Source organism: Pongo pygmaeus, chromosome X (assembly GCF_028885625.2).
Source record: "Pongo pygmaeus isolate AG05252 chromosome X, NHGRI_mPonPyg2-v2.0_pri, whole genome shotgun sequence".
NCBI classification, from domain to species: domain Eukaryota; kingdom Metazoa; phylum Chordata; class Mammalia; order Primates; family Hominidae; genus Pongo; species Pongo pygmaeus.
The window spans coordinates 55,890,310-55,909,471 of record NC_072396.2 but is presented as its reverse complement, the minus strand read 5'-3'; the positions used below and the strand labels follow the sequence as shown (position 1 = coordinate 55,909,471).

Genomic DNA, 19,162 nt, shown 5'->3' with positions numbered 1-19,162 from the left:
CCTTTTCTATCTGTGCAGCTGTTGGCATCCCCCTATGAAAGCATCCAGGTTCCTATCTATCTATGATAGAAAATCAATGCACCAACATTTTATCTCTATGTACCATCTCAAACACAGGATTTAAACTTTCAAAAAAGATATAATTCTCAACAGTATTAAAGATCCAGAAATAAATTTAACAAAAAATGTGGAAGGATTCTTTGCAGAAAACTGTAAAACTTTGTTAGGAGAATGTTATCAGTTAAATTTCCAGATTAAGAATAAGATTCTTGGTTTCAGTCCTCATTTGCCTTGGTTTAAACCTATGGTTGCACATCACCTATAAAATAAATATATAATTAGAGCCCGTTAACTCAGCAGATTTTTATTCATATGACACTAGAGGTATATAACTACCATGTTGATGAACTAATATCAGAACCCTGAGGGTGACCCTTTAGTTTACGTCCAGTTAGCCTCTGAATAAACTCTGAAGGTAGACTTCCAGGCATATTAACAATATTTTTAATTCATGCCACTTTTTCTAGTAGGATAAGGAAACAAAGAGACTGTTCAAGTTCAGAATGAATTAAATCAAGTGAATCTATTTTGTATGTATAAGTGGAAAGCAAAAAAAAATGCATATACTTTCAATGAAAATTCAACGAAACAAAATCCTAAGGGAAAAAGATATTTTAAAGTATCATTTAAATATTTTGATATGAAATAACACTCTGAATATAGAATATGCTTAGAACAGCCTCAGTGAAGGAAACAGAAAAGTCAGTATTACATTTGTTTTGTGTCTTTTGTGAAAAAGTGTAAAAACGTTACTTTGGACTAGTTTAGCCATTATGTAGTTGCTTTAAGTAGGGCGAACATTTGTCACTATTTTCACGGGTACTCCTGCCTCTTTACATACCTAAAAGCAGTTCAGTTTATACAGTAAACTGAATACCCACGCTAGCTTTAAGCCATTACCATCACAGTTAACACTGCAATATAAACTGATGCTTATTATAAACATGTTACGTATTTGTTAAAAACAGGCCTCTATAAAGCTATCTGAAAGTTATTGGCTGTTGGTTAAATGACTTACTTTCAAAAGTCAGAACATGTTTTCATATCTTTCTTTTAAAAATCGCACATAAAATCATATGTATTTATCATGTATAACATGATGTTTTAAAATATATATACACATTGTGAAATGGCTACATCAACATAATTAATATACGCATTACTTCACATAGCTGTGAAGACACTCAAAATCTACTCCCTTATCATGTTTCATATCTTTCATATCGTAATACAATTAGCTTTGACCCAATTTTTCTCCATCTCTTAAAGTCCTGGCCTCAAGTGATCCTTCTGCCTCGGCCTCCCAAAGTGCTGGAATTAAAAGCATGAGCCACCACACCTGGCCCTCTATCTCTGATAGTGTGTAAGGCAGCCATTTGGGGTCTGAACTACCTTCAAAGAATCTTTAGATGTGAAGTATGATATTGAAGTAGCAGTAATTTTACCTCTGTGTCACACAAAATATAATATTGTGAAAATAGAAACCCTATAGTTTGCATCTTATTGAATAACATACCTGCTTCCAGCACTTTAGTGGCATCAAAAGTGGGCAGAGTCCCCTTCCTGACATCAGGACCATCTCCAGGCTCATCCTCTATCTTAAGCAGAGCCAGTTCCTGTTGAAAAGCTTCCATGTCAGGTCCTTAAAAGATAAAAAGGTCATCAATTTACAAATTAAAATATGAACTACGAACGAGGAAATGATAATATTTATTCCCTCATCATTATGAAATTAAAACCTGTAGGCTAATTATTTCAGGAGTCTCTTGCCAGGAAAACAGGAAAGCAGAGATGTTCAAACATTGCCCTTTCCTTTCCCAAGGCTGGCCCTAGACAACTTACTTGTTCTTTTTGTACTCATTTGTTCTTATTCTTATCACGTTAAATCAGTGATTTGTTTGAGTCAGTCTGACTAGACTATGAGCTTTAGGCAAAAATTTGGCACTGACATCTCCAGCACTTAGTATATTATGTGGCATGAGGAAGCATTAATAAATGTGTGTTAAAAAATTTCTTAAAAAATACATGAGATGTCTGCAGATGGCAGACTAGGAAGCTGCAAGCTGCCATTCTTCCACAGAAACATAAAACAAAACAAAACAAAACAAAAACAGAAAATGGCTGAACAAACCATACAGGAGCTCTGGAAAACACTCAAAGGTTTACGGCAACCATGCAAATACCCAATCAATAAAAAGCCTCTGTCAAAATGGTAGGAAAGTTTTGTGGCTTTTTATGTGTCCTTGTCCCACCTCTCCCCACAGCAGCAGTCAGAAATGTTTAAGATTCCTTCCTAATGTTTTCTGTCCTCCTGTTACTGGTATGTCATAAAATATAATGCATAAATATACCTTCACCACCCGTAAGCATTATTCTCCACTCTTCCTTCACCTTGAACAGCAGGTGCCCCTTCATTTTCGATCTCCCCACTAGGTGCAATACCCTGATTTTCAGTTGGTGGTTCCTCTTCTTGACGTTTTTCCTCAGTGGGCTGCTGGACCTAAGGGTGTTAAGATTGTGTGCGAATAAAAAGTCAATAATATAAATACACAAATGCATATGTGCATCGAATCATAAATCTAAAGACATTTTTCCAAGATATATAGATATATATATATATATATACAGAGAGAGAGAGAGAGAGAGAGAGAGAAATATCCATATCCATACAGGGTAACACCAGACTATAATATTCCTGAACCAAAGTTTCCTTCATGAGATGCCATCATCATTTTTTATCAGCATGGAACACCTGTATCAGTGCATGTATACTAGCTCAAAAATAGTTTTTAAAATAAATTGTGTTAATAGAAAACATCAAATGTTAAAGGACTCACAATCACAGATCCAACTGGCTGGGAAAACTCTTGGTCATTTCCTCTTTCTGAGGATTGGGATCTTGTTCTTACATGCTCACTCATATTTCCCACTGAAAACACAATATTGTTATTTGGAAAAAGTGTGTAAGAACTTAGCTATATATATGAACATTCCATGGCAAAATGGTGATTTGTACTTTTTTAATTTTGAAAATATTTTCAAAATAATTCAAAGAGCAATGATAAGTACGCATGCTTTCCAATCAAACTAAGGACAGATTTGTTTGTATCACAGTCGAAGAGGCATAGAAATCACCTTAACGCCATGGCAAAAGACAGAGGACTTTTTTGAGTTTTGGTTTCACAATTAGACTCTCCGTCATGAAGACATTTAGGGAAAAACGGGCAGAGAATTGAAACTGAAATGACTACTGCTTTCGTCCCACCTTGATTTACTAGGCCCATTTCCCCCCTACATCCCTCCCACCAAAATCAAGTTTCGTTGGAACACACAGCCTTGCCCATTCCTTCCCATGACGTCCATGGCGGAGGTGAGAAGTTGCGACAGAGTGAAGTTTATGTTCCTCACGGGACACCTCTGCCAGGCACTCTACAGACCTCAGGGCCGCAGTCACCAGCCCGCAGCGTTCCTAGTTCCCAGGCCCCTTCCTTACCGACCTCGCCATCCCTTCCCGCATCCCTACTGAGGAGTCTGGAAACTGTCCTCTCTTAGAGGTTCCAGTTTTCTGGACTCAGATACCTCTAACAGCACCTCCAGCACTCTCCCCATCTTCACGTGATCCCTCCCCTCCGCGGCCCACTTTCCTCCCTAGTTCCAGCCCAGCCACTACATCAAGGCCCATGGCGGCGTTGCGACCTGGGAGGAGCCGGACGACGACCGCGAGGCCCCTTTCCCTCAGAAGCCAAGGACTGTGCCACAGGACCTGTCCAAAGCCCGCTGGCTCCTCCTCACATTCACTCACAACTAAATTCCCAGGAAGACCGCTTTGTGGACCTACCGGCTGAGCCTCAGCCAGTGAGAAAGAATCAAGATGGTGGAAAGAATGAAGACACAGCCTCTCCTCACAAAGCTGTGCATGGACAGAAGGTAGACAACAAGGCGCATGGGTAACAGACATGGGTAGCAACAGAAATCCGCAGTAACAGATCTGTGCAGCATGCGCACTGAGTGGGGCATTCACCACGTGACTGAAGTGTTCCTGCCTCTGTGGAGAACCTAGACCACAAGCTCTCCTGACACCAAAAATGAACTTAGAAAACACTTTTCTTTTTCCCCCCGCCCAACCTTTCTTTCACTTCCAATGGCTTTGGAGAATATGAGCCCCAGGTTACTCTACGGGAAGAATGTGTTTCAGAAAAACTCACCATCATAGAAATAAATATTAAATATTTTAATACCTATTTTATATCTGCTTTCATATATCATTTTCTTGCCTCCTTCACGAGTTTGCTGTCGTGCTTGCAATGAACTTACCCACTCCAATACAATAAGACATTCATAGTTTTTGGTTGCATTATTGTACATTCAAAATCATTGATCCATCTGGACAAAATTAAAGTGATAGGGACTCAACATTATTTGTTGAATCCCTGTTTCACTCAGTGTTTTGAAATGGCTCTTTTATCTTCACCTACATCCCCACTCAATTTTTTATGTAACTCTCTACTTTTAATTTTCTTCTATTGAGTTGTTTATAACCGTACCACCACTGCACTTTCTTAATTGCTGTTAGCTTGATTCCATTTGAAATGTGAAATAATGCTTGCCCTCCCTCATTCCTTTCTCTTTTTCTATCTATTCTGACATGTTTGTCTTTCAGATGAACTTCAGAATCATTTGATCAGGTGCTAAAATATTCCTGTTGCGATACTAGTTACTATTTTTAAATTACATCTTAGGGACTATAACCATCTTTCTACTTTAGAATCTCTCTATCCAAGAAAAAGCCACTACTCAATTCCCCAAGTCTTTTTATGTATCCCTCTCAATGATTGTTATTTACTTCATATTAGTTCTTCACATTCAGATTAAATTTATTCTTGGGCATTTTTATTGTTCTATTCCATTGCTGACAGGTGTTTGCTTTCACTCCACTACGTTTTTCATAGAAGTCAAACAATCTCTGTTTGCAAACAATATGGTTCTATAGCTAGACAATCCCAGACTCTCTGCCCAAAAGCTCCTTGATCTGATAAACAACTTCAAGAAAGTTTCAGGATACAAAATTAATGTACAAAAACCAGGAGCATTTCTATACACCAACAACCTTCTAAGCTCAAAGCCAAATCAGAAACACAATCCCATTCACAATTGCCAAAAAAAGAATAAAATACCTAGGAATAAAGCTAGCTAGGGAGGAGAAAAATCTCTTCTATGAGAACTACAAAACACTGCTCAAATAAATCAGAGATGACACAAACAAATGGAAAAACATTCCACGCTCATGAAAAGAAAAGCAATATTGTCAAAATGGCCAAACTGACCAAAGCAATTTATAGATTCAATGATATTCCTATTAAACCACCAATGACATTCTTCACAGATTTAGAAAACAAACTATTTTCAAATTTATATGGGATGGTTGGTGGGGATCTGGCAAGGTGGCCAAATAGGAACAGCTGTGGTCTGCAGCTCCCAGTGAGACCAACGCAGAAGGTGGGGGACTTCTGCATTTCCATCTGAGGTACCCAGTTCATCTCATTGAGACTGGTTAGGCAGTGGGTGCAGCCCCTGGAGGGCGAGCAGAAGCAGGGTGGGGCATTGCCTCACCCGGGAAGTGCAAGGAGCTGGGGTTCTTCCTCCCCCAGCCAAGGGAAGCCATGAGGGACTGTGCTATATGGCCCAGATACTATGCTTCTCCCACAGTTTTTGCAATCCACAGACGAGGAGATTCCCTCATGTGCCAACACCATCAGGGCCCTGGGTTTCAAGCACAAAACTGAGCGGCTGTTTGGGCAGACACTGAGCTAGCTGCAGGTGTTTTATTTAATTATTTATTTATTTATTTATTTATTTATTTTATTATTATTTTTTTAATTTCATACCCCAGTGGCACCTGGAACCCCAGTGTGAGAGAACCCTTCACTCCCCTGGAAAGGGGTCTGAAGCCAGGGAGCAAAGTAGTGTCACTCAATGGGTCCCACTCCCATGGAGCCCAGCAAGCTATGAAACACTGGCATGAATTTGTCACTGCTAGCACAACAGTCTGAAGTCAACCTGGGATGATGGAGCTTGGTGGGGCGAGGGGCGTCTGCTGTCAGTGTTAAGGAGGCTGGGAAGTTTGGACTGGGTATAACTCACCACAGGGCAGCAAAGCAGCTGTGGCCAGACTGCCTCTCTAGATTCTTCCTCACTGGGCAGGGCATCTGTGAAAGAAAGTCAACAGCCCCAGTCAGGGTCTTATAGATAAAACTCTCATCTCCCTGGGACAGAGCACCTGGGGGAAGGAGCAGCTGTGGGCACAGCTTCAGCAGACTTAAACGTTCTTGCCTGCTGGCTCTGAAGAGAGCAGTGCATCCTGAAAAGGTTTTTCCAGTGCAGCGTTCGAGCTCTGCTAAGGGACAGACTGCCTCCTCAAGTGGGTCCCTGACCCCCCTGCCTCCTAACTGGCAGAGACCTCCCAGCGGGGGTGGACAGACATCTCATACAGGAGTGCTCTGGCTGGCATCAGGCCGCTGCCCCTCTGGGACAAAGCTTCCAGAGGAAGGAGCAGGCAGCAATCTTTGCTGTTCTGTAGCCTCTGCTGGTGATACCCAGGCAAATAGGGTCTTGAGCGGACCTCCAGAAAACTGCAGCAGACCGCAGAAGAGGGGCCTGACTGTTAGAAGTAAAGCTAACAAACAGAAAGCAATAACATCAACACCAACAAAAAGGACCCCCACACAAAAACCACATCCAAGGGGAGGGAGAGCATTAGGACAAATACTTAATGCATGTAGAACCTAAAGCCGAGATGATGGGTTGATAGGTGCAGCAAACTACCATGGCATATGTATACCTTTGTAACAAATCTGCGCATTTTGCACATGTATGCCAGAACTTAAAGTAAAATAAAAAAGAAAAACAAAAAAGAACAGTGCCCAGTACATCACATTACAAGAAATGTTAAGAGACATCCTTCTTATAGAAGGAAAATAAAAACAGGTAGAAATTTTTATTTAAACAAGGGAATTAAGAGCACCAGAAATGGTAATAATGTTAAATATGTAAGATTATTTTCTTCTAATTAATGGTTGTACTCATGTATGTATGTTTCTGCACTTGTGTTTGGTTTTTTTTTCTTCAAAGTGAAAGCAAGTTTATTAACAAAGTAAAGGAATAAAAGAATGGCTACTCCATAGCGCAGCCTCAAGGGCTGCTGTTGCCCATTTTTATGGTTATTTCTTGTTGATATGCTAAACAAGGGGTGGATTATTCATGCCTCCCTTTTTTAGACCATATAGGGTAACTTCCTGACATTGCCATGGCATTTGTAAACTATCATGGTGCCAATGGGAATGTAGCAGTGAGGACGATCAGATGTCACTCTCATTGCCATTTTGGTTTTGGTGGGTTTTGGTTGGCTGCTTAACTGCAACCTGTTTTATCAGAAAGGTATTTATGACCTGTATTTTGTGCTGACCTCCTATGTCATCCTGTGACTTAGAATGCCTTAACTGTCTGGGAATGCAGCCTAGTAAGTTTCAGCCTCATTTCACCCAGCTCCTATTTAAGATGGAGTTGCTCTGGTTCACACACTGCTGATGAAGATCCATCTTCTGTAACTTCTTCAGGCTGAATAGGGGCTATGATATTCCTGCCTAACTATGAGTGTTTCTTGCATTCAAGGTAGAGAGGAGCTCAGTCAGAAAGCTTCAGTATGGTAAGGTCCATTCATAACTCCTGAGTTTTGACAAAAGGTGATATCTGGAAGATTAGTAGGTGTTTAATTTAAGAAAACATTCAGTAAGCTTGTCCTGTATTCCTACACAAAGAATATAACAGCAATATATTCCACAGGAGTAAAGCAAAATAAGTAAAGTTATTCCAAGTACACTAAATTAGAAGGCTTTTCATCAACTGGGCAACTGTTGGAACTAAGCTGGTATGGGGTTGTTAGCTGATTGCAATGTACCCAGAATTAGAATACTGATCCAGATTTTTACATTACCCATCCCTCTTATTTCTGCTGAGCAACAGTCAGAGATCACTGGTTGGTTCACAGGAATAAGTAGGGTTACCCTAAATTGCAGAAATAAACTTAATAACAACTGATGAGACTAGAATCTAGTAAGTATAACATAGCTTTTGAAACATAGTATTTCTGTCTCCAGTTTCCCATTTTTACTAAAGACAAATCATGGTAAGACAGATTTGCTTTATTACACTTGGCATGATTATTTGTATAAAGTGCAACAAGAATAATCATTTTTCACATAAGCTCTTTTTAAATTGGCATTGATGGAACTCTGTTCCATAGGAATTTCAGATAAGACTTTTTTAAAGCCGAGCCCAACCATGGGTTTGTACCCTTAAATACCTATGAGTTGGGTAATTTTCTCCTCCTGAGGTCCCAAGATAACTTGGGGCTTCTGGACCTGTCAGAAAGTGACATTCTTTACTCACCACCGGTCAGAAACCCTGCACAGGGACTGTTGTAGGCAGGGTATGAGGCCAGTTCCCCATGGGGCTTTTATTGGCTCTGTAAGTCAAGTTTAATCCCCTAAAGGAAAACACACCATTCCAGTGAAAGCCTTGGTAAAATAATCAATTTCTCCAACTGTGTCCTGTTACAAAAGAAAACAGATTCTTACTGCACTTATGCAAATAACTATACTGCCATAAGTTAAGAATACTCACAACTAGTTTCCAAATTCTGGCAAAATCAGGTAGAGGGAAACAAATATGCTCCAAATTTTGTTCACAGGAGTATATTTTACTCAACTTCTAAAAGCTGTAAATAGCTCAAAAGAAAAGTTTCCTTGACTCTGAAAAACAAAACAAAGGATCAGCAGCATTTTAAGCAAAGTTAAAATATTACTTCAGCTTTTTATTGGTTCAGTGAATTTAGTTAACTCCTGTTTTGGTTTTGCTTGATATTCATGAACATTTTAGCTCTTCATGAGAGTTCTGAAAGTTGTTTCCTGTATTTTAGTGTTACAATTTCCAAAGTTATCAGAAAGCTGCATTTGAGAACACCTGCTAGAGTTCTATAGTGGATTATAAACCACCTTCTAAAGAAAATTAAAACAAGACAACAATTTTCTGTGGCTAATAAAAAGTTTTAGGACAGCCATTAGTAAAGCCACAATTGATAAGGAAATTTGTTACCTCTGTGGCATATGGTGATTTTATGTAACAACTGTAATTATTAATAACATACACTAAGTCATATTAGAATTATAGGGGTTTCCCATAACTTTGGAACATATACCAATAACACACTTATGCAAATTTAGTCCAAAGAAAGCAAAACACTATTTCACATTTGACAACGCTTCATGTATGAATATAAAATAAAAACATTTGTATAAAATATAAAATAAAAACATCCCTCCTTTTAAACAACCAGTCATTTTACTTTAGGAAAAGAATTTACCATACAAAATCCTTTCTCATATAAAATAACTTTCTTTATAATCTTCTTTGTATAGCTAGAGGGCATGGCTAATTCCACATGTCCCGAGGCCTTATCTAGAATCTAATGGCTTTGAGGCACGTAAATTGATATATACCAAATAAGCCAAATTTCACCTTTACGTTAATGTACTAGTAACGTTAAGCTCAATTTTTAATAAAACCATATAGACATATTTTCCAAATTTTAATGTTTAACCATAAGGTAAAATTCTTATAAACCTTTTATAACCCTTTACATTTTTTTGTGAAAGAGCAGATCAGTGCTCTAAGAAAAACCTGTCGTGCTTTTATTGCAATGTTTAATTTACAGAAAAACTGAATAATACCCCTTTAACTTTAGCCAATATATTCACATACAGAATCTCTTACAATTAATTTTTATAAACCTTCCACAACTTGTTTAAATCTTTAGACTTTTTTCTTACTTAAAACAATCCTTTAACACTTTAGGCAGAAAAAATTCCACATTCCCATGACTTCTTACAATCTTTCACCAAAAACACATTTTACTTTCTTTACACATCTTGCATGTAAAATTGTTTCTTCAGTAGTCTCAACTATATGTTAAAATGTTAACTCTTAGCAACTTCTATTTTTGGTAAAAACCTTGGTCAATTTCACATTTTAATTATGTGCTAGGTGTGGAGCCTAGCCTAGGACACACCAGGCAGAAGAGCAGATAAGAGCTGGGTCTCCAGCATAGCTAGGGGATGTGGCTAAATCCACATGTCCCCAGGTCTTACCCTACTTAAGCTGGCAAGTTGTAAAGTAAGAGTCCCCCTGGTGCAGTGGCTCACAGCTGTAATCTCAGCACTTTGGGAGGCTGAGGCAGGCGGATCACCTGAGGTTAGGAGCTCAAGACCAGCCTGGCCAACATGCTGAAACCCCGTCTCTACTAAAAATACAAAAATTAGCCAGGCGTGGTGGCCATTGCCTGTAATCCCAGCTACTTGGGAGGCTGAGGTAGGAGAATCGCCCAAACCCAGGAGGCGGAGGCCACAGTGAGCCTGTAATCCTAGCTACTTGGGAGGCTGAGGCAGTAGAATTGCCTGAACCTGGGAGGTGGAGGCCACAGTCAGCCAAGATCATGCCATTGCACTCCAGCCTGGGTGACAAGAGCAAAACTCCCTCTCAAAAAAAAGGAGCCACAGTGGCATTTTTTGAAGCATTTGAGAGGCCTAAGAACCTTTGAATTGTACATTTCTTGCATAAATTCCCTTTCACAAATCCTTTCACGACTTACATAGACCATCTGAGACATTTTCAGACATTCTGACTTGCTCCAAACATCCCTCCTTTTAAACAACCAGTCATTTTACTTTAGGACAAGAATTTACCATACAAGATCCTTTCTCATATAAAATAACTATCTTTATAATCTTCTTTGTATAGCTAGAGGGCATGGCTAATTCCACATGTCCCAAGGCCTTATCTAGAATCTAGTGGCTTTCAGGTAGGTAAATTGAACAATTATTAAAAGTTAAAGAAGCAGTTTAGGACCTTAAAGCATTTAACAAACTTAATATCTGACCTGCATAATTTAGATTAAAGGTTTTTATTTTATCAATAATTTTTAAAGCTGCTTTTATTTCCCGAAGATTACTAAAGTTACATAAACTAAAAGGCATTACACTCTTTTTTTATTATACTTTAAGTTTTAGGGTACATGTGCACAACGTGCAGGTTTGTTACATATGTATACATGTGACATGCTGCTGTGCTGCACCCATTAACTCGTCATTTAACATTAGGTATATCTCCTAATGCTATCCCTTCCCAATCCCCCCACCCCACAACAGGCCCCAGTGTGTGATGTTCCCCTTCCTGTGTCCATGTGTCCTCATTGTTCAATTCCCACGTATGAGTGAGAACATGCGGTGTTTGGTTTTTTGTCCTTGCGATAGTTTACTGAGAATGATGGTTTCCAGCTTCATCCATGTCCCTACAAAGGACATGAACTCTTCATTTTTATGGCTGCATAGTACTCCATGGTGTATATGTGCCACATATTCTTAATCCAGTCTATCATTGTTGGACATTTGGGTTGGTTCCAAGTCTTTGCTATTGTGAATAGTACTGCAATAAACATACGTGTGCATGTGTCTTTGTAGCAGCATGATTTATAATCCTTTGGGTATATACCCTGTAATGGGATGGCTGGGTCAAATGGTATTTCTAGTTCTAGATCCCTGAGGAATCACCACACTGACTTCCACAATGGTTGAACTAGTTTCCAGTCCCACCAACAGTGTAAAAGTGTTCCTATTTCTCCACATCCTCTCCAGCACCTGTTGTTTCCTGACTTTTTCGTGATTGCCATTCTAACTGGTGTGAGATGGTATCTCATTGTGGTTTTGATTTGCATTTCTCTGATGGCCATTTTTTCATGTGTCTTCTGGCTGCATAAATATATTCTATTGAGAAGTGTCTATTCATATCCTTCGCCCACTTTTTGATGAGGTCGTTTGTTTTTTTCTTGTAAATTTGTTTGAGTTCATTGCAGATTCTGGATATTAGCCCTTTGTCAGATGAGTAGGTTGTGAAAATTTTCTCCCATTCTTTAGGTTGCCTGTTCACTCTGATGGTAGTTTCTTTTGCTGTGCAGAAGCTCTTGAGTTTAATTAGATCCCATTTGTCAATTTTGGCTTTTGTTGCCATTGCTTTTGGTGTTTTAGTCATGAAGTCCTTGCCCATGCCTATGTCCTGAATGGTATTGCCAAGCTTTTCTTCTAGAGTTTTTATGGTTTTAGGTCTAACATTTAAGTGTTTAATCCATCATGAATTAATTTTTGTATAAGGTTTAAGGAAGGGATCCAGTTTCAGCTTTCTACATATAGCTAGCCAGTTTTCCAGCACCATTTATTAAATAGGGAATCCTTTTCCCATTGCTCGTTTTTGTCAGGTTTGCCAAAGATCAGATAGTTGCAGATATGCAGAATTATTTCTGAGGGCTCTGTTCTGTTCCATTGGTCCATATCTCTATTTTGGTACCAGTACCATGCTGTTTTGGTTACTGTAGCCTTGTAATATAGCTTGAAGTCAGGTAGCGTGATGCCTCCAGCTTTGTTCTTTTGGCTTAGGATTGACTTGGCAATGCGGGCTCTTTTTTGGTTCCATATGAACTTTAAAGTAGTTTTTTCCAATTCTGTGAAGAAAGTCATTGGTAGCTTGATGGGGATGGTATTGAATCTATAAATTACCTTGGGCAGTATGGCCATTTTCATGATATTGATTCTTCCTACCCATGAGCATGGAATCTTCCTCCATTTGTTTGTAGCCTCTTTTATTTCATTGAGCAGTGGTTTGTAGTTCTCCCTGAAAAGTTTCTTCACGTCCCTTGTAAGTTGGATTCCTAGGTATTTTATTCCCTTTGAAGCAATGATGAATGGGAGTTCACTCATGATTTCGCTCTCTGTTTGTCTGTTATTGGTGTACAAGAGTGCTTGTGATTTTTGTACATTGATTTTGTATCCTGAGACTTTGCTGAAGTTGCTTATCAGCTTAAGGAGATTTGTGGCTGAGACAATGGGGTTTTCTAGATATACAATCATGTTATCTGCAAACAGGGACAGTTTGACTTCCTCTCTTCCTAATTGAATACCCTTTATTTCCTTCTCCTGCCTAACTGACCTGGCCAGAATTTCCAACACTATGTTGAATAGGAGTGGTGAGAGAGGGCACCCGTGTCGTGTGCCGGTTTTCAAAGGGAATGCTTCCAGTTTTTGCCCATTCACTATGATATTGGCTGTGGGTTTGTCATAGATAGCTCTTATTATTTTGAGATACGTCCAATCAATACCTAATTTACTGAGAGATTTTAGCATGAAGGGCTGTTGAATTTTGTCAAAGGCCTTTTCTGCATCTATTGAGATAATCATATGGTTTTTGTCGTTGGTTCTGTTTATATGCTGGATTACGTTTATTGACTTGCATATGTTGAACCAGCCTTGCATCCCAGGGATGAAGCCCACTCAATCATGGTGGATCAGCTTTTTGATGTGCTGCTGGGTTCGGTTTGCCAGTATTTTATTGAGGATTTTTGCATCAATGTTCATCACGGATATTGGTCTAAAATTGTCTTTTTGTGTTTTGTCTCTGCCAGGCTTTGGTATCAGGATGATGCTGGCCTCATAAAATGAGTTAGGGAGGATTCCCTCTTTTTCTATTCATTGGAATAGTTTCAGAAGGAATGGTACCAGCTCCTCCTTGTACCTCTGGCAGAATTCGGCTGTGAGTCCATCTGGTCCTGGACTGTTTTTGGTTGGTAAGCTATTAATTATTGCCCCAATTTCAGAGCCTGTTATTGGTCTATTCAGGGATTCAACTTCTTCCTGGTTTAGTCTTGGGAGGGTGTATGTGTCCAGGAATTTATCCATTTCTTCTAGATTTTCCGTTTATTTGCATAGAGGTGTTTGTAGTATTCTCTGATGGTAGTTTGTATTTCTGTGCGATTGGTGGTGATATCCCCTTTATCATTTTTTATTGCATCTATTTGATTCTTCTCTCTTTTCTTCTTTATTAGTCTTGCTAGCAGTCTATCAATTTTGTTGATCTTTTGAAAAAACCCGCTCCTGGATTCGTTGATTTTTTGAAGGGTTTTTTCTGTCTCTATCTCATTCAGTTTGCTCTGATGTTAATTATTTCTTGCCCTTTGCTAGCTTTTGAATGTGTTTGCTCTTGCTTCTCTAGTTCTTTTAATTGTGATGTTAGGGTGTCAATTTTAGATCTTTCCTGCTTTCTCTTGTGGGCATTTAGTGCTATAAATTTCCCTCTACACACTGCTTTGAAGGTGTCCCAGAGATTCTGCTATGTTGTGTCTTTTTTCTTGTTGGTTTCAAAGAGCATCTTTATTTCTGCCTTCATTTCGTTATGTACCCAGTAGTCATTCAGGAGCAGCTTGTTCAGTTTCCATGTAGTTGAGCGGTTTTGAGTGAGTTTCTTAATCCTGAGTTCTAGTTTGATTGCACTGTGGTCTGAGAGACAGTTTGCTATAATTTCTGTTCTTTTACATTTGCTGAGGAGTGCTTTACTTCCAACTATGTGGTCAGTTCTGGAATAGGTGTGGTGTGGTGCTGAAAAAAATGTATATTCTGTTGATTTGGGGTGGAGAGTTCTGTAGATGTCTATTGGGTCTGCTTGGTACAGAGCTGAATTCAGTTCCTGGATATCCTTGTTAACTTTCTGTCTCATTGATCTGTCTAATGTTGACAGTGGGGTGTTAAAGTCTCCCATTATTATTGTGTGGGAGTCTAAGTCTCTCTGTAAGTCTCTAAGGACTTGCTTTATGAATCTGGGTGCTCCTGTATTGGGTGCATATATATTTAGGATAATTAGCTCTTCTTGTTGAATTGATCCCTTTACCATTATGTAATGGCCTTCTTTGTCTCTTTTGATCTTTCTTGGTTTAAAGTCTGTTTTATCAGACACTAGGATTGCATCCTCTGTCTTTTTTTTTGTTTTCCATTTGCTTGGTAGATCTTCCTCCATCCCTTTATTTTGAGCCTATGTGTGTCACTGCATGTGAGATGGGTTTCCTGAATACAGCACACTGATGGGTCTTGAGTCTTTATCCAATTTGCCAGTCTGTGTCTTTTAATTGGAGCATATAGCCCATTTACATTTAAGGTTAATATTCTTATGTGTGAATTTGATCCTGTCATTGTGATGTTAGCTGGATATTTTGCTCGTTCGTTGATGCAGTTTCTTCCTAGCCGCAATGGTCTTTACGATTTGGCATGTTTTTGCAGTGGCTGGTACCGGTTGTTCCTTTCCATGTTTAGTGCTTCCTTCAGGAGCTCTTTTAGGGAAGGCCTGGTGGTGACAAAATCTCTCAGCATTTGCTTGTCTGTAAAGTATTTTATTTCTCCTTAACTTATAAAGCTTAGTTTGGCTGGATATGAAATTCTGGGTTGAAAATTCTTTTCTTTAAGAATGTTGAATATTGGCCCCCACTCTCTTCTGGCTTGTAGGGTTTCTGCCGAGAGATCCGCTGTTAGTCTGATGGGCTTCCCTTTGAGGGCAATCTGACCTTTGTCTCTGGCTGCCCTTAACATTTTTTCCTTTATTCCAGTTTGGTGAATCTGACAATTATGTGTCTTGGAGTTCCTCTTCTCAAGGAGTATCTTTGTGGCGTTCTCTGTATTTCCTGAATTTGAATGTTGGCCTGCCTTGCTAGATTGGGGAAGTTCTCTGGATAATATCTTGCAGAGTGTTTTCCAACTTGGTTCCATTCTCCCCATCATTTTCAGGTACACCAATCAGATGTAGATTTGGTCTTTTCACATAGTCCCATATTTCTTGGAGGCTTTGTTCATTTCTTTTTATTCTTTTTGCTCTAAACTTCTGTTCTCACTTCATTTCATTCATTTGATCTTCCATCACTGATACCCTTTCTTCCAGTTGATCAAATCGGCTACTGAGGCTTGTGCATTCATCACGTTGTTCTCGTGCTGTGGTTTTCAGCTCCATCAGGTCCTTTAAGGACTTCTCTGCATTGGTTATTCTAGTTAGCCATTTGTCTAATTCACTTCAAGGCTTTTAACTTCTTTGCCATGGGTTCGAACTTCCTCCTTTAGCTCAGAGTAGTTTGATCTTCTGAAGCCTTCTTCTCTTAACTCATCAAAGTCATTCTCCATCCAGCTTTGTTCTGTTGCTGGTGAGGAGCTGTGTACCTTTGGAGGAGGAGAGGCACTCTGATTTTTAGAGTTTCCAGTTTTTCTGCTCTGTTTTTTCCCCATCTTTGTGGTTTTACCTACCTTTGGTCTTTGATGATGGTGACATACAGATGGGGTTTTGGTGTGGATGTCCTTTCTGTTTGTTAGTTTTCCTTCTAACAGTCAGGACCCTCAGCTGCAGGTCTGTTGGAGTTTGCTGGAGGTCCACTCCAGACCCTTTTTGCCTGGGTATCAGCAGTGGAGCCTGCAGAACAGCAGATACTGGTGAACAGCAAATGTTGCTGCCTATTCATTCCTCTGGAAGTTTTGTCTCAGAGGAGTACCTGGCCGTGTGAGGTGTCAGTCTGCCCCTACTCTGGGGTGCTTCCCAGTTAGGCTACTCGGGGGTCAGGGACCCACTTGTGGAGGCAGTCTGTCTGTTCTCAGATCTCCAGCTGCGTGCTGGGAGAGCCACTATTCTCTTCAAAGCTGTCAGACAGGGACATTTAAGTCTGCAGAGGTTTCTGCTGCCTTTTGTTTGGCTATGTCCTGCCCCCAGAGGTGGAGTCTACAGAGGCAGGCATGCCTCCTTGAGCTCCTTTGGTCTCCACCCAGTTCGAGCTTCCCGGCAGCTTTGTTTACCTACTCAAGCCTCAGCAATGGTGGGCACCCCTCCCCCAGCCTCACTGCCACCTTGCAGTTTGATCTCATATTGCTGTGCTAGCAATGAGCGAGGCACCATGGGCATAGGACCCTCCGGCCAGGCACGGGGTATAATCTCCTGGTGTGCCGTTTGCTAAGACCATTGGAAAAGTGCAGTATTACGGTGGGAGTGACCTGATTTTCCAGGTGCTGTCTGTCTCCCCTTTCTTTGACTACGAAAGTGAATTCCATGACCCCTTGCGCTTTCCAGGTGAGGCGATGCCTCACCCTGCTTCAACTCATGGTCAGTGCACTGCACCCACTGTCCTTCACCCACTGTCTGACACTCCCCAGTAAGACGAACCCGGTACCTCAGTTGGAAATGCAGAAATCACCCATCTTCTGTGTCGCTCACGCTGGGAGCTGTAGACTGGAGCTGTTCCTATTCGGCCATCTTGGCTCCTCCCCCTGGCATTACACTTTCTATTTTGCTTTTAAAATATTTGATTTAAGTGCTTATTTTTGTTTAAGCCAATTAATTAGAGCTGTTTTATATAAACATTACACACAACACATATATAGCTACACAGAAAGACAGAAGACGATTACTACAGTATTTGTAAGATTTTTCTTTTGCCAGTTTTTAAGTTTCTTAATTGGATTACTGGCTTTAGGGTGGAGCCCCTGGAAGAACAGGGCCAGGAAAGGGGTCTCTGGTGCCTCCTGTTTTTCCCAAGGAGTCTTGGCTGTTAGAGTTTGAACATCTGCTTTTAGCACGTTTTGATAAAGTCCTTTTAGTATTTCTTATGACAAACTGCCAATATTTCTGGTTTTTGAACTTTACCAAAGGTAACCTCCCAGGTGCTTAGAGAAAGGAAAATTTAAGACACTCCATGGAGCAGAAGATAATTGACAAACTTACGCAACGTTAAACCAGAAACGACTTACTTCTTAGGTGAGGAATACGAACTTGGACCACCACTATGAAAGTCCCATACCTTAGCTAGTGAGCTACAGCTTACAGTAGTCTTCAGCTTCTTTCCCAGAAGGAATCTAGAGCAGTTAATTTTGAGCTTGCAAAGGCTTTTAACTATTCAGTATGATTTTTAGAGCTAACTATAACATGAACCTAAAATTCCTGGTCCCTGAAGGTGGAGACCAAAAGAAAGTATGGCCACGTGGTTAAAAGGTCAAGCTCCCAAGGACATAAAACAACGTGGATACTTAATCTGGGTTTTTTGTTTGTTTGTTTCAGGGACCCGCAGCCAAGGTAGTTACTGACCAGCTTTCTGGGTTGTCTTGAAAAGCGGGTTTACAGGTGTTCTAAGCCCATGTTTTATCCTGAAGTACCCCTCGACACAGAAAAACGAATTCATAGCACAAAACACACCAGCTTAAGACTAGTCTTAGAATTCTTTTTCGTGTTAATCAAAACTTTACAGAGGAGATAAACACTAGTGGTTTTTTTTTTTTTTAATTCATTCAACCATTTACACAGAGAGAGAGAAGCCAGAAATCTGACTGGTAAGAAATTCTTACCCTTTTGTCGGCATGCCAGGCTTCTGGGTTCCCTTTCCCTGAGCGGCCCTAGTGATCCGGCTTGCGGCACCATCGCCCTGGGGGCCAAGCTGCATCATAAAGGAAAATTATTTTTTTTTTCATTCTGGCTGGAGCAAACCACATGTGATAGAACATAGACATTAGCCACTCTGCTTAGCACCCAATATCAAACTGGCAAGGCTTAAATTTGCCCCCAGATGGGCCCCGTCATCTTTAATCCAACCTCCGAGTTGGAGTTTCAACACGTGGTCTCTGGGCAAGATGGTCCCCCTGAATAATAGAAAAGATAAGAAAGGGGGCTGGGTGCGGTGGCTCATGCCAGTAATCCCAGCACTTTGGGAGGCCGAGGTGGGCAGATCACAAGGTCAAGAGATGGAGACCATCCTGGCCAACACAGTGAAACCCCCGTCTCTACTAAAAAAAAAAAAAAAAAAAAAAAAAAAAAAAAAAAAAAAAAAAAACTTAGCTGGGCGTGGTGGCACGCACCTGTAGTCCCAGCTACTAGGGAGGCTGAGGCAGAAGAATTGCTTGAACCCGAGAGGTGGAGGTTGCAGTGAGCCAAGATCACGCCACTGCACTCCAGCCTGGTGACAAAGCCAGACTCCGTCAAATAAATAAATAAATAAAATAAAAACTAAGAAAGGGAAAGGGAAAGGAAAAGTAGAGAAGGAAAGTATTGCCTGTGGCAGGGTGGGGAAGGCAAAATGATCAGGGAGGCCAGAGAAAGACCCACCCATTGCAGCGACATTGAAAAGTTCAGGCGGCTACTGTCGGTCAGTCAGGGATCT

General features: G+C 40.3%; 1 protein-coding gene across 1 annotated transcript; it reads right to left on the bottom strand.

Moving 5' to 3' along the window:
• Positions 1 to 218: 218 nt before the first annotated feature.
• Positions 219 to 3,719, bottom strand: LOC129025063 (putative G antigen family E member 3). Its single transcript, XM_054472532.1, has 5 exons — positions 3,701 to 3,719; positions 2,898 to 2,989; positions 2,452 to 2,560; positions 1,577 to 1,702; positions 219 to 319 (listed from the first exon to the last, which is right to left on the bottom strand). Coding segments are annotated over exons 1-5 (345 nt in total). The 5' UTR covers positions 3,702 to 3,719; the 3' UTR covers positions 219 to 302.
• Between the last annotated feature and the right edge of the window lie 15,443 nt (positions 3,720 to 19,162).

Excerpts from the sequence above, each read along its gene's own strand:
- LOC129025063 (XM_054472532.1), bottom strand. Across the intron at positions 2,561-2,897 it reads AGCCAGTTGGATCTGTGATT|GTCCAGCAGCCCACTGAGGA; the intron begins GTGAGTCCTTTA and ends TAACACCCTTAG. Across the intron at positions 1,703-2,451 it reads AGGGGCACCTGCTGTTCAAG|GACCTGACATGGAAGCTTTT; the intron begins GTGAAGGAAGAG and ends TTATCTTTTAAG.